A 15572-nucleotide genomic window follows, 5' to 3' on the forward strand; every position below is an offset into this window, starting at 1 on the left:
CAGGTGATGTGTGACGTGTGTCCATTCCCTAGGTGACGTCTGTGCTTCCAGATGTAAAATTGCACAGATAACTGGGCCTAGCCAGGGTCTCTGTGATTCCCTCCTTGCCGGCATCCGTCCCAGGCGCAGTGCCGGCTGACCTCAGGAGTTCTGTCATCACTTGGATCATTCATGGACATGGTATTCCAGAGACCCTTGTGCTCCAGAGGCTCCTCTGGCCCCTCAGGGTGGAGCTTGGTGGCTTTTTTTCCTTCCTCATCCCTGCTTGTCTCCCTCACTTCCTGGCTGGGGCCCAGAGACACCCCCCCATCCCCCTGGCGAACGTCTGGATTAGTTACAGTTCTGTACAGAGGGCCAGGTGGAAGCTCAGTCTTCCTTCCATCCTTTGCTTCTCCCTCTCCGAAAGTCCTCTGCCACCCCGCACTCCGATTTACCCAAGGGCACATGTCGTGGAACATGGCCCCTCTGTGGTCACTGTCTGACTAGAGTCTCCACCCTCCACCTCTTCCAGCTGTCCAGGCCCTGTGAAGGTGGAGGTGGGAGCAGGAGGGGCAGGTACGAGAGCAGATCCTATCCCCAACCCTACCCCATTCTCTTCCACCCCTGACGTTGCCCTGCTCGGTATTTGGAGAAACCAGAAAAGAACGTCTGCTACTGGACCTGGAGAAAGCGTTCCAAGGGTAGTAGCATGATGCTTACAGTTGGCGGGGCCCCTTTTTGATACATGAAGCCGCGAGGTCTTTGATATATGAAGCCCAAGGTCTTTAATTAAATACAGGTGGAGCCCTTGGCACCTGATCCAGTGAATTGCTAATTTTGTTCCAGATGAAAAACCAGCCCCTTGGCTCTTCCTCAGAGGTCCTGGGAGAGTGTGTGGGATTGTAACAAGAAATGGCTTTGAGCCTGTTGGCCAGACTGAACACATCCCTCTCCCCCAGTGAAATGTACTTGCTCTTAGAAGCCAAAGGAATGTATACATTTTAATCCGCACATCACCCACAAGGGGGAGCACCGGATACCTTCAGGGTTCCTAAGTGGTGTGCTGCCCACAGCGATGGCCTTGGATGCCAAGGGACCATGTTAATGCCCCGAAGCCACTGGCAGGCGGGAAAGCAGTAAGTCCTTGGGCCCCTCCCAGAAACACTTCAACATTGGCAACCTTGGGTGTGAGCCGTCTCCAGACAGAGAGAGGGCAGAAGCTTGGCCAGAGGTTGACCCTGCTGATGAGAACAGAACTATTTCGTGTAATGCAAGAATCTGCCAGCTTCAGGCCATCTCAAATGTGGGACAGCCGGGACCCAGGGCCATTGGTCTATGCTGGCGCATACTCTCCTTTAACTCCCCGAGCCCCTTCACTTGGCCTCATGGCTTTGAACATGCATGTGGTGCCCTGTACCCCACTCCTCCTCCCTCTTGGGTTTCCCTGGGCGGCAGCCAAGCCCTGTGCAGGCAAAGGAGCCTGAGACCCATGGTTGGCCTTAGAAAATGCGGTCATGGGAATACAAGTTGGTGCAGCCACTCTGGAAAACAGTATGGACGTTCCTCAAAAAGTCAAACAGAGCTACCCTACACGCCAACACTCCTGGGTATTTACCCCAAAGATACAAATGTAGTGGTCCAAAGGGGCATCTGCACCCCAGTGTTTATAGCAGCAATGTCCACAAGAGCCAAACTATGGAAAGAGCCTAGATGTCCATCAACATATGAATGGGTAAAGAAGATGTGGTATATATACACAATGGAATACTATGCAGTCATCAAAAGAAATGAAATCTTGCCATTTGCAACGACATGGATGGAACTAGAGGGTATTATGCTAAGAGAAATAAGTCAATCTGAGAGAATTATCATATGATCTCACTGATATGAGGAATGTGAGAAACAAGACAGAGGATCATAGGGGAAAGGAGGGAAAAATGAAGATGAAACCAAAGAGGGAGATAAGCCATAAGAGACTCTTAATCTCAGGAAACAAACTGAAGGTTGCTGAAGGGGAGAGGGGTAGGAGGGATAGGATGGCTGGTGGGGAGGGTATGTGCTATGGTGAGTGCTGTGACTTGTGTGAGACTGAGGATTCACAGACCTGTACCCCTGGAACAAATAATACATTATATGTTACTAGAAAAATAATAATAAAATAAAAATTTTTTAAAAGTTGCCACATTTCCCAACCACTCTTTCAATCCAGTTGTGACTAACATTTTGGAGAAATAATTCCTGTGATAAATTCGAAGCAGTGTTCAATGTGTTAGGATTCTTAGAAAGTCAATAAATTTTTACTTAGAATATTAAAAAAATAAATTTTAAAAAGGAAAACGCAGTCAAAGTGGAATACAATTCAATAAAAAGAGGTAGGTGGTCTTCTAAACCTCAGGAGGGGAGGCGGGTGTGGCTTCACAAAAGATGAGTCATCCGAGCTGAATCTTGCACTCGGGATTTGGGGGAGATGAGAAGAAAAGCACTCTGGACTGAGGGGCTGTGAAAGCTTGGTGGCTTCTCAGAATATCAGACCTGGCGTGGCTGGGGCAGCATTGGGGGCGAGAGTGGAGGGAGAGCCCAGACAACAGGTTGGGACGAAGGAATGCGACCCAGTGGGGCTGAGGGAACACCAGTGACTGTCCTCAGTTCACACAACTGATAGCAGAGCCCGGATTTAAACCCGTCTTAACACTAAAAGCAGGCAACAAGTCCGCCATCTCCAGATTGTTTTCTCCTACATTCCCCACCATACCAGGATCCTGTTTTTTTTATCGAGGCCCCGGGGTGGCGGTTGGAGGGTCGGGCTCCATATGATGTGCAAACAAACAAGAAATTGCAGGCCTTGAATGGGACCAAGTAAAGACTGATGGATTCAGTAAGCGTTTCTTGAGCATCTATTACAGGCCCTAGACTCTGTCTGTCCTCAGAGATCTCACCATCTGGAAAGGACGCAAACAGAGAGGAAAGTGCCAAAGGAGGCAGACAGACCTGTACTAGGATGGGAGGAGGGGCAGAGTTCCACGGGAACCAAGCAGAGATAACCCGAGTGATGGTGGTACGGTTCCTGCTGAATTCGTGCCATACCTGGTGGAATCCAGGACTGGAACCCCAATGATGGAAGTAGGGTGGGAGAAGGGAAAAGGTTTCCATGAGATTTGATGCTGCAGAAGGGCCTGGCCTGGAGCCCAGATCTCTTCCGCCTCTTCGGCTTCTTGGCCCCATAGGGATGCTTGTGCTGGGCCCAGCTAGCAGCCTGACATCAGTGCCAGGGCAGCCTAGGGAACCCAAAATGGGCACACTTCTTCACTTGGCACCAACCTGGCCCACCTGCCTGAGACTGGGGTCGGGACAAGAGGGCTGGGAGCTGAGGAGGCCGCCCTGTGGGAAGATCTGCTCTCGTCCCAGGTGCTGGGAGCTTTTGAGGCCCGATTAGGATGTGACTCCAGAGAGACCCTTGTCACCCTTTCCTGAGAATGTCCTCCTGCCCATTCCTGACTGGAGTGGGTTAAAGAAGACTCTGGCTCACTCTAGCTGAAGTGTAAGATCAGTGAGCTGCACCCCAGTCAATATTCACACATGGCCTTACCATGGGCTGGTCACGTGTTGTGCCCGTGCCGATACCTGCTTCATGCAACAATGGTGACTATCACGTGGGCGTGCAGACAGATAAAGGCGACATCATGGTAATGTATGTTCTTTCATACAGCCAAGGAAATCATCAAAATGGAAAGGCAACCTAAGGAATGGAGGAAAATATTTGCAAACCATATATCTGATAAGAGTTAATATCCAAAATATGTAAGGAACTCATAACTCAGTATAACCTGATCAGAAAATGGGCAGAGGCCTGGAATAGACATACGAGTACCAAGGTAGGGCTGTTGGTATGGGTGCCAACCGAGACGCTTATGTGCAATGTAAACACACCCTCTGATGATTTAATGGGACAAAATATATGGTATCATCCACCAGGGAATATGCCTAATCCAGGGGTGGTATTGGCTCATGAGGACCAAACCACTACTGTGTTATTATTAAATGAAGATTTACCTAAAGCAAAAGCAAAAATAAACAGGTGGGACTACGCTGAACCAAAAACCTGTACAGCAAACCAGCAACAAAATGAAAAGGCAACCTATGGAATGGGAGAAGATATTTGTAAATCAGTGATCTGATAGGGGGGCTAATATCCGAAGAAGACAACTCAATATTTTTTTTTAAGATTTTATTTATTTATTTGACAGACAGAGATCACAAGTAGGCAGAGAGGCAGGCAGAGAGAGAGAGAGGAGGAAGCAGGCTCCCTGCTGAGCAGAGAGCCCGATGTGGGGCTCAATCCCAAAACCCTGGGATCATGACCTGGACTGAAGGCAGAGGCTTTTTTTAAAAAGATTTTATTTATTTATTTGACAGACAGAGATCACAAGTAGACAGAGGCAGGCAGAGAGAGAGAGAGAGAGAGAGGAGGAAAGGAGGCTCCCTGCTGAGCAGAGACCCGATGCGGGGCTCGATCCCAGGACCCTGGGATCATGACCTGAGCCGAAGGCAGAGGCTTTAACCCACTGAGCCACCCAGGCGCCCCCAACCCAATATTTTTTTTTTAAATCCAACTAAAAAGTGGGAAGAGGAACTGAATAGATATTTTTCCAAGGAAGATATACGAATGTCTAACAGGTACATGAAAAGGTGCTCAGCATCACAAATCAGGAAAATGCAAATCAAAGCCACAATGAGATATCATTTCACACATAGCATAGCTGTTGTCAAAAAGGAGATAGTAAGTGTTGGCAAGGAGGTGGAGGAAAGGGAACTCTCGTGCACTGTTGGTAGGAATGTAAATCGGTACAGCCACTATGGAAAACAGCATGGAGATTGCTTAAAAAATTAAAAATAGAACTACCCTGTGAGCCAACAATATCACTTCAGGGTATAGTATTCAAAGGAAGTATCCTGAAGAGATGTCCACACTCCCATGTTCGTTGTAGTGTTATTCACAACAGCCAAGATATGGCAACCACGTGAGTGTCTACAGGTGGATGAATAAATAAAGAAAATGTGGTTCATATATGCACAATGGGATAGTATTCAACTGTAAAAAGAAGGACTTTCTGCCATTTGCAATAACATGGATGAATTTGGAGGACCGTATGATAATGGAAATGAAACCAGACACAGAAGGACAAATGCCCTCTGATCTCACTTATGTGTAGAATCTTAAAAAGTCAAATTCATTGAACCAGAGAACAGGGAGATATTGATCCAAGGGTACAAATTTTCAGTTATAAAATGAGTAAGGTCTGGAGATCGAGGGTACAGCATGGGGTCTGTAGTTAATAATACTGTATTGTATACTTGAAATTTGCTAAGAGAGTAGGTCTGAAGTGTTCTCACCACACACAGGCACACAAACAAAATGGTAACTATGAGGTGATGAATACATTAACTTGATTGTGGTAAGCATTTCCCAATATACATGTAGTAAGTCATCTTGAACAATCTAAATATTTATGTCAGTCATGCCTCATTAAAGCTGAGGAAACAAATAAAGGCCAAAAGAAAATAAAATATACATTCCTGTCACTTCCTTCATTCGCACATAATTGAGGGCGTTTTGTGCTCCAGAAATGACTAGGGGAGTAGTAGATGACCTTTTTGAAAAGTAGAAGACAACGTTTTGAACTTCATTTTACTCCCCAGGAGAATGAAAACTAATACGTACCTCATTGAAACTGTTTCAAAAATTCAACTAAATGGATAGGATGTAAACAAGCTATTTAGATCATCAGCTTTCAGGCTGAGCATTTGCCCTTGACTGGTCTCACCCAGTTCCTGGTTAAGATTGAGCAACACTGGCCCCCACCGGGTCCAGGGCACTGAATTGTCACCAGCTTATTTTGTCTTCCTCAGAACCTGAAGGCCTGGCCTTCAGCTGTCCCACCAGCGAGGGTAGAGAACACAATGGAAGCAGAAACGGCTTCTCCCAGGGCTCACTTGGTATGATCTGGGCTGCTTAGTTGAGGGAAGCATGCCTCAACCATTACCTAAGGTCAGGTCAGGTGTCCTGTGTGTAGAGGGGACTGGCAAAGATTGGTTTCTCTTCACTCCCGAAGAAACTTGTGCTCTGTTTATTCTGGTAAAGACACTGAACCTTTCCCAGGAGCCACTTGGGCTCATTCCACCCAGCTCCTTGGGAAGGGTTTCCTTAAGAATTATTCCAGGGGGCGCCTGAGTGGCTCGGTGGGTTAAAGCCTCTGCCTTCGGCTCAGGTCATGATCCCAGGGTCCTGGGATCGAGCCCCGCATCAGGCTGTCTGCTCTGCAGGGAGCCTGCTTCCTCCACTCTCTCTGCCTGCTTCTCTGCCTAGTTGTGATTTCCCTCTGTCAAATAAATAAAATATTTTTTAAAAAAAGAACTATTTCAGGTATCCTACCTTTCTCCTTCCTATGGCTCATGAGCTCAGCACTAGTCCTTCACAAGCAGCCAAAGCTGGTCCTGACCTGATTAAGCAGAAAAGGAATTAATATATTAAAAGGACATTGGCACGGCTAGAGAACTAGTCCTGACCAGAGGTAAAGCTTCCGGGAATGCTGCCACGCTGAGGAAGCCGGCTGATGACAAAGCTGCCGCCACCACCGAGCCCTTGATGCTGCTGTCTGCATGTCACCTGCCCAGGACGGCCACTGCAGCCAGTGTGGACACTGCCTGCTGCCTGGGAGGACGCAGTCTTGCAGCCACAGCTGACCCCCAGTCACGTGCTCCTAGTACCCCCTTCCCTGGAGACACCGATGCCTCTGCAGGCTTTTTTCTTCTTGTCTGTCACCTGCATCTCCAAGTCCTGTCCTAGTACCCTCAACCCACGCACTCCACCCCAAAGGCTTCCAGCACAAGTTTCCTAGCTTCCATCTGGGACAAGCAGGACTCCTCGAGTGGGAAATTTTTCATGCTTCGGAACCCGTGTCCAAAAGAGCCCCAAAGCATGTGAGATGTCCACTCTGTCCTCTATCCTAGCCCTGTCTCTTCCCACCTGGTGGACCGGGGCCCTGGGCTGGACCTGACATGTTTCTGCAGGGGCACGTGCATGAGGAGGCGCAAGGGAATTCAGATGAAGTCGTTTGGGCAGTGAGCACCAAGAGATGCAGCTGGGGCTTGGGAACTACAGAGTTCATTAGGGGAAGGTGCGGGAGCCCTTACGGAGACCCCTTCTTGACCAGACTCATGGAATGTTAGACCTGGGAAGGCCGTGGGAGCACGTAGTGAGGATCCCAAGCTCAAATCCCTACAGGGGGGAGGCAGGCAGTTAATAAATGAGCATGGCAAGCTGAGCAAAGGACAGTAGGGTGTGGTGGGTCTGGAAGAAGGCTATTTTAGGCAGCAAAATTTTAAAAATGTTTAAAGGTGTGCAAATGTTGGTAAGAGAAAGCAGTTGCTTAGGAGGGGGTGGGGGATGGCAGTTGACTGGACAGGGGCAGGTGGGAACTTTCTGGGGTGATGGAAATATTCTGTATCTTGTTTGGTGGTGGTTACTCTGCGTACACAGTTAACAAAATAAATTTCGTCAGATAAATACTTCAGGTCTGTGCATTTATCCTGTAATAATCTCACCTCAATTTTTTACTTGGGCAAATTAATACAGTATATCTATAAACCGATCTGGCTCTTAGGCGACCCGTTTGCCAACTTCTGTTCTAATCCGACTCATTTTTCTTATACAGTTGGAATCAGAGCTTCTGGGGGGCGTGGCGTGGGGTGGGTTTTCTCAAGGGCACAGAGGTGGCTCCTCCGCCCGGGAAGGATGACTGCAGTGTGGTCTAGCAGGCTGCCTCTTACTGCGCAAACTCAGTCCCCTGCGTTTGGAGCGGTGCCAGCGGGCCGCGGGGTACCACAGCCTGGACAGATGTCTGTCTCGGGCGTGGAGGCCAGCGGGTCACCCAGAGCCCAGGCGGAGAGGAGCGGAAGTGGGTGGAGCGCCGGACCCCGCAGCACCCGCCAGGCGCGCAGATAAATCACGGACGCAAACTGCACTGACGTTCGGCACTGGCACCGAGTGCCAAGTGCCGAAGCGGACAGCCAAGTTATGGGAAGAGGAATCTGATCCCGGCGAGGCGCTGGCGGTGCGGACTGAAACCCACCCGAGGGGGGCGGGGAGGGCGGGGAGCCTGCTCTCCCTGCGGGCGCTTCGGGCACTAACGGAATTCTTACCTGGCCAGCGCCCAGCCCGAGGAGGCACTGGCATCTCCGCTTTACAGGTGAGAGAAGCAAGGCTCTCCGCAGCTCCTCGGAGCTGCGTGAGGACTCAGTTGGGGTTCCAAGCCCGGCTGTCTAACACCAAACCCTTGCCCCTTGCTCTCCTCTACCCAGCTCGAGTTGGTGTCTGCAGGAGTGACCAAAGCCCATCACAAAGCCCACGAGTTCCCAACTTCGGTGAGGCCGTGCCCGCACTCGGGAGGGAACAGGAGGTGGCGGCGCGGGGTAGAGCGGGGCACGAGGGGTGGGGGTGGGGAAACGCAGAGGCCGCATCCCCGGCCGAGCGACCCGCCGGGACCTTCCGGGCGCGCGGAGCCCGGCCCTCCAGCCGGCGCCCGCACTGATTGGCGCTCGCGGTCGGCCTCCAGCAAGCTCACCTGCCCCTCCCAGCCAATCGGGGCCACCAGAATTGGGATTGTCGCGGGGAGCTGGAGGGAGATGCTGCCGGCTGGAGGCTGAGCCGCCCTCCCCGCCGAGTTCCCTCCGGGCCTGCCCCTGCCGCGAGTCCAAGGCGCAGGCTGCGCGCCCCTCGACCCTTTGGCGCCGCGCTTCCCACCCCGCGCGCTTTCGGGCAGCGGGTCCCGGCCCGGGCGACTCGGCGCCTCTGCGGGCTGGAACGCGCCCCGACGGCGCCCGGAGCCGCGCGCCGACGCCGCCACCCCGCAGCCCTCCGTCGCGCGCCCGCCCTCGCCGGGAGCCCCCAGTCTGTGCCGGCCCCGGGGAGTGGGTGGGCCCGGCCCGGGGCAGCCCCGCGGAGGCAGGATGTTCACGTCCAAGTCTAACTCGGTGTCGCCCTCGCCGTCCCTGGAGCAGACTGACTCGGACGCGCTGGACATCAGCACCAAAGTGCAGCTCTACGGTGTGCTGTGGAAGCGGCCCTTCGGGAGGCCGTCGGCCAAGTGGTCCCGGCGGTGAGTGCGCCTCCTGCGCCCGGTGAGAACCGCCTGGGGAGGGATCCCGGGGCCTAAGAACCCTGTATCATTCTCGCTATTACCGTCGGCCTCTGACTTCCTTGGTGACCTTGGCCTCGCCCTATTTCACTCCTACCTTGGCTGTCCCTGGAAGATGTGGATCTCAGCTGGGACCCGGCCATCCCTGTCGGAGTGCTGGCCGACCCTGGGTGGTACGACTGGCCCGTGCGCAGCGGGGATTCCTCTATGGAATGCATCTAAGTCTGAGTGGGGAGGTAGGGCGTGGGCCGAAGAGGTCATGGCCGTGGTGAGCGCCCATCTGGGTCAGGTTAGGTCAGACTCTGCCTGGGAGGGAAAGATATCCTCCTGCGATCCCCAAGGACATTTCCATCATCTCCACAAGCCCCCCTCTCCCAGGCCTCCAGGGTCAGGCTTAGAGGTGGGGCGGTGGGGTTCCCCCACTCTCCCCCCTCTCCCTGTGCCAGCTCCACCCTGGGCTTCTGAAAGACTCCCCCGGAGAGAGAGGAAGGGTGAGGAAAGGTGTGTGCCTGCCCCTGGTAGAATCATGTGGCAAGCTCTCCAACTCTCCCTTGAACTGATTTTTAGAAATCTGAACCTTAGGGGAAAGAGTCTCCAGTGCTCCCGCACAGAAACCCAAGAGGAGGAACTGAGCGGAGGCAGAGATGCGTGGAGACTGAGGGGGCAGGGGAGGGGATGAATTGGTCCTGTCCCAGGGATTGATCCGTAGGAAGGGGTGCTAAAGAGGGTCAGAGCAGCCCCAGCCCTGGCTTTCAGTGCAGGTTTCCCTGTCCACAACTCAGAAGGGACGCCCCAGATGCCACGCAGTAGCCACTTTCCACTTACAAAGGGACCCAGAAGGTACTGGAGGAAGGGGCTTCTTACTGGAGGAAGGTATTGGAGGGATGGCTCATAGCCCTGAACTTGCGGGAAGCTCCCCACGCTGGCTGCAGGAACAATGGGCCATCTTCTGGACAGTTTCTACCCTCAAGCCAATCTCAGAACTGACCATTAGAATGGTCGCTAAAGCTCAGACCCTGATCCAGCCTCTCCCTGGAGGTGTGACCCGGCGGGGAAAGGAGGAGTGTGTCCAGATGCTCTTTCCCATCCCCCTGTGAGTCCGTCCTGGAGCAGGGCCTCAGATATCCCAGAACCACAGATCGCAGAGATGCAGCAGCGGTTGGTTCTGATGTTCTGTTTTGATGAATAATTTAATATTTCTATAAGACCCGTAGAACAAAAGGATCCATGGAAGGTGTTTCATGATTTATGGAGCTGGTTTCACCTGCCTTTGTTGGTTCTGCCAGGTTTCTCTCTGGGATTGAGTGGGAGATAGATTTCTCACATTCCTCCAAAATTAAACTTCTCTCTCATACCCTAAACGGAGGCCTGGGGCAACGCGGAGGGCATCTTCTGGGGGGCGTCCAAGGTTGGGCTAAGAAGCAGTTCCTGGTCTTTAGCGGGGCACCCTGGTGGGGAAAGGGAGTGGGAAGTTTGCTTGTAAATACAAGTACCATCGTCGAGTGACCCCCATGCCCTTCTCTTCTGCCTCAGTTGCTCCCGGCAACAACTGGTCCCACCCCATCGGGTCTGGCTCCTGCCCTGAGTCTGGGTCTCACCCTCCAAGACCTTTCTTGCCAGCCACTTGCACCTGATCACATCTTTGGTAAATACTAGGGGCCTGTGAACCCCAAGGTCTATCTCCTAGTCCCCCTCACTTACAGTGGTGGGGACCTGGGCCCTGTACCCACTGTTGTTTTCAGGGTTGGGAGGTGTCAGGGGCAAAGGATCCCAGCTCAAAGCCCGTTGGGGGCACCAAGGGAGGCCTGGGAGGCTTTAGCTCCCCCCACCCCATACTCTCCATCAGCAGCCCCCACAGCCGCTCCAAAAACCGTCTAGTCTCATTGAGAACAGCAAGCGCTCTGCAAATACAGCTTCAGCTCAAGTCCTCCAGCCTCCTTCTGAGGGGGTGGTCACCTCTGTTCCCTTCTTTTATAGGAATTCTGGAGCTGCCACTTTACAAAGCGTCCCCCTCCCCTGGGGTTCAGGAAACAACTAACAGCCCACCTGCCATTTGGGGGTGGGGGAGGCCTGATGCTAAGTTTAGCCCCCTCTTGCTTCCCGGCAGGGCCCCCTGGGCCCCAGTTCCCCATTTGTGAAATGGAGTCTGGACTTCAGCTAATTAGTGGCCACTGGAAGGCTTGGGGAGGGGGCAGCCTAGGCCAGCCCCTGCAGAGCCTTGCCATTAAGGCAATCGATGCCCTGGCTGGGGCAGCTGAGGGGAGGGGGCCTGGAAAGGCTCCCACCGCATCAATAACGGGCAGGATGGAACCAGCGGTGGCCAGCTGGGTTCTATAAAGCCTCTTCCGTGTGTCTCAGGGCCTGTGCCTCCAAACCATACCCCACCCGAACCATACCCCACCCGAGCGGCCTGCCCTTCCTGGGGTGGGAAGATGCCCTCAAGCTAAAGGAGCCGCTTTCTCCCCAGCGGCAACCAAAGGGGAAAGGAATCAAAACCTTCCTTAGAAGAGAGAAGAGAACCTGGGAGGAGTGTCTAGAGGGTCAGGTTGATGACTCAGTGCTCCCTCGGCTGTGAGCAGTGGAGATGCAGAGGCTGTTGGCAAAGACCAGGCAGCCCAGAGACGAGGAGGAAAGGGGCCGAGAGCGCCTCAGCCTCAGTCAGTGTCAGTTGCCGCAGGTCTGGACCCACAGGCAGGCCGGCCCTCCCAGGGTTCAATTCTTTCCCCATCCTCTAGTCCCTCTCCCAAACCCTTCTGAACAAACGCCAAGGCCCGAGCCCCTGATGAGGAGGGCCCAGCCAATTCCTGCAGCAGGGCCTTCTACACTGCCCTGGGGTCCTCCTTCCCCACATATAAGGTGGCCAGTGGGGCTGAGCCCCAGCAAACTAAGAGTCAGTGTCCACTAAGTGCCAGGGGAACCGTGACACGGTGGCCCCACTTCCCAGATCTCAGGGCATAACCTGCCCGGGTGTGGAAAGATCGTCTGTGATCACTGTACCAAAAAGATCTGGGGGAGACTCTATTCCCACAGGGATTCGAGTCTGGGAGTTTCATCAGTGGCCCCCAGCGCTGTTTCGTAGAGATGACGTCACCACGCGGAGCTGGCCCCCAGACTGAGGGGACGACCTAGCATGTCGGCGGCACACGCCAGGCTCAGACTCTTGTGGCAGTGCGACTTGGTCTCGCGTTCTGGCTGACACAGAACTCTGCACAGCTGGCTGCGCGAGGTGTCCCACGGGCAAGCTGTAGCGTTATTGCTCATTTTCTCCCAGCTGGAAGGTGCCTGCGCACTCCTCTTCTTATCGTCGACTTGGGTCCTTCAGGTTTCATCTAGTGCCACAGTGTGGTGGGAGGTGGCCATGGGGCAGCTGCGGGATCTCCCCAGATCCTTTGGTCCGTTACCCCTGCCCTTTTTGGAGGTGGTGGCATCCAGGTTCCCCTGAGCCCTTAAGTTAAAGAGGTGGGCGCCGTCTCACAGCCAAACAATGCAATACCAGCCGTTCATTCCGGCTTCACTGACACGTGATGATTCACGGGGACTTCTGAAGGGAAGCGGTTACCAGTGCAAACGAGCCATGCTTCCCTCTGCCCCCAAGCCCAGGAGCTGGGCCTCGTGGCTGTTGACGGCCTGTTTGAAAATGGGCCTCCCCGGAATAGGGGTCAGACCTCAAGCAGGACCCACACAGGCAGTTCAGGACTTGGAAATATGAAAGCGACTTCCTTTGAGAGCGGCTCTGGCTGTGCTGGAAAGCAAACCTAGGCTTAGAGGCGGGCGCTCGGAGTTTGGGTCTGGGCCTGCAGGGGACCAGCTGCTGAGCCAGGCCAGGGGCCCCGCCCCATCTCACCTCACGGGCCGCGGCAGTGGAGATGGGTCACTCTGTGGTTTTTCAGCTGTGTTCCATGGAGGACTCTAGAGATCCCTTGACCATACCACAATGGGGTGGGGCTCCCAGGCTCTGCCCACTTCACCCAGTACCTCTGCACTCCGATCCGTGTTCCATAGTAACCTCGTCTTTACTGTATTGTTTGAAGAATTGCGCTACCATTTGTGAAAACTCCCTTGGACTTGATGATGTCTGCATAAACTCCAACTTGTCATTCCTGGTGCCCTTCACAGCGAGGTTTCCTACTGTCCTGCTGTCCACACAAGTGACATAGGCCAGGACAAGCGTCCCTGGAGCCCACCGGTCACTCGGCATGATCAGAAAGGGACGTACACTGGGGGCTGTGACCTTTCTTACCTTCCTTCTGTCACTTCTGAAGAAGGACACTTCTGACAAGCTATCCTTCCCCGGCTTTAGGATTTACCTGGCCCCAAACACCACACACCTGTTCTCAGTGCCCGAGAGTCTCAGGGATAAGGGTGAAGGCGTGCCGGTCTATTCTGGAAGTTTGTGCCCAGGGAAGAAGGGGCAGCCAGGCTGGACATCCGCCTTCCGGTGAAACGTAACCCGTGTGTAGCTCACCTGTCTACTGGGCTCTCGCTGCCCTCTTGAGAGTGAGTTAACAGACCCGAGGTCTGATCCCACATCCTGAGGAAACCCACACCTGCCCCAGGGCTTCTGGTAATCCTCGGGGAGCTCCGAACACTTATTTCCTTGTTCATGGATTACTGAGCGGTCTGCTGCAGGTGGTCCTCGTTGCAACAGCTCAGCTCATCCCTCCGTCTCCTCACCCCCCCTTCCCCACCCCCGCAGGGACATACCCGCCTTTCACACAAGGTATTTGTGAGTCTAGTAGGCTATGCCGAAGAGAAGGTTTGGCAATGAAAATGACGGAAGAGGCATTTAAATCGCAGAAGTGCGAACCCTGTCTCATTGAATGCTGGCTCCCTGTTTTCCCAAGCCTTCCAGACACCCCGTCTTGCCACCCCCGGAGATGGGATTGTTCGCCATTGTCTCTTGACACTGTAGGACCCAGACTCTCACATCTGCCCTGGGTCCTCTCTCCTCTGTGCTCTCCCATCAACCCTCCTCCCCACGGCCCTCCAGGATTTCCCCTGGCTCCAACTTGCTCTCGCTCTCGCTCTGTGCTCCAAGGCCCTTTCTGGCCCTGACTCCTAAACTTGACTTTTGCCTTTCCAAAGAGTAAGGAGCTCAGCAGAGTGGATCCCTTTCTTGAACAGGACCTGCCCAACTTTGAAGACACCTGTGGGTCTAAGCATGCTGCCTGTTCTCTCACTTCCAACTGGATTGACCATGAGGCCAGTGTTGGCCATGAGGCTCTGGCTGAGCCCTCGTTGCATTCAGAGCACTGAGGCAGGGAGTGAAGGTGGAGACAAAGCTTAGGAAATCCCTCCCGAGTTCCCCTGTTTGTACTGGATGGCACTGGGGTCCACCCTGTCACCTGAGCCGGCAGCTGCCCTCATCAGCAAGAAGCAGCCCCACCCTGCTCTGGTCCCTGCTTCTCTCTTTGACCTTCACTCACCCCCTACTGCCCTGCCCCCACACCCCTGCCTACCCCTTTTCTATTCATCTGCCAGTAATACCAGACATGTTTTGTTAACCTTGAACACATCATTCTTTACATGTGCTGTTCCTTCTGTCTGGAATGCATTTCTCCCTTTGCCTTCCTCCCAGAGTCCTGAGACACTCCTATTCAGCCTTCAAAACCCTGCTCGGTTGTCACCTCTCAGAAAATTCTCTTGGCTGGACACCTAAACCATCACTCCTCCCCGGTCTATACTCTTCTTGTACCTCATACAAACTGGCAATGTCAGCATTTATCTGCGTGCTTTACGGTGTCCCAGGGTGTGCTGGTGCTTGGCCACGTTGCAGTGCCCCCCCCCCCCCATGCCTTATAATCATCCCAGCTCCCTCACTTACCAGCTGTGTGACCTAGGGCATATGACTTAACGTCTCTGCGCTCATCATCTTGCCTCGCTCATGTGAGGAACGAATGAGTTAACACACATAATGATGTTACCAGAACAGCACCAGGCGCAAAGGAGAAGCTCGATAAGCATTAGCTGTTTTTTTAAAGGATTGATTTCTACTGGTCTCTCCTGTATTCGACGCTAAGCTCCTCGAGGGCAGGGAGTCAGAAAGCCCCAGAGCCCCGCTGAGGACTTGGCTGTACCCGGTGATTCATTAATGCCTCCTGACCTGAGCTGACCGGGAGCTTGCCATCCGTCTGCCGAGATGAGTTCTAGGAAGACAGCCACTGTAGGCAGGAGGGATCAGGAGGGTCAGGCTGAGCCATGAGGACCGGCCATCCCAGAGCACAACAGTCCAGAACATAACATCAGCTGTGTCAGCGGACGGAGCTGACTTCCCAGCCTGCCCCTCCCTTGCTGCTTGATCTCCCTGTGCCTCCACTAACTCACCAGGTTCCAGAAGCACAAATACCTCCGTCTCTTAGAGTCGCTGTGAGAGATAGAAAAAGCTAATGCCAATGAAAT

The 15572-nt window shown here is 53.5% G+C and overlaps 1 protein-coding gene across 2 annotated transcripts in view; it reads left to right on the forward strand.

Annotated features, from left to right (window-relative positions):
• Positions 1-7880: 7880 nt before the first annotated feature.
• The window catches only part of PLEKHD1 (pleckstrin homology and coiled-coil domain containing D1), a 29292-nt gene continuing 21600 nt past the window's right edge, over positions 7881-15572 (forward strand). The window contains exons 1-4 of one of the 2 annotated variants that reach the window (XM_046007187.1): positions 7881-8225; positions 8338-8400; positions 9037-9134; positions 10707-10818. Coding sequence is in view for 1 of the 2 variants with exons in the window: in XM_046007186.1 (XP_045863142.1) it covers positions 8986-9134 (149 nt within the window). In the remaining variant the exon portion in view is untranslated. Of the gene's footprint in view, positions 8226-8337; positions 8401-8878; positions 9135-10706; positions 10819-15572 lie in introns of those variants that run through there. The other variant, XM_046007186.1, reaches the window with a different exon arrangement.

This window comes from Meles meles, chromosome 6 (assembly GCF_922984935.1).
Source record: "Meles meles chromosome 6, mMelMel3.1 paternal haplotype, whole genome shotgun sequence".
In the NCBI taxonomy this organism is placed as follows: Eukaryota; Metazoa; Chordata; class Mammalia; order Carnivora; family Mustelidae; genus Meles; species Meles meles.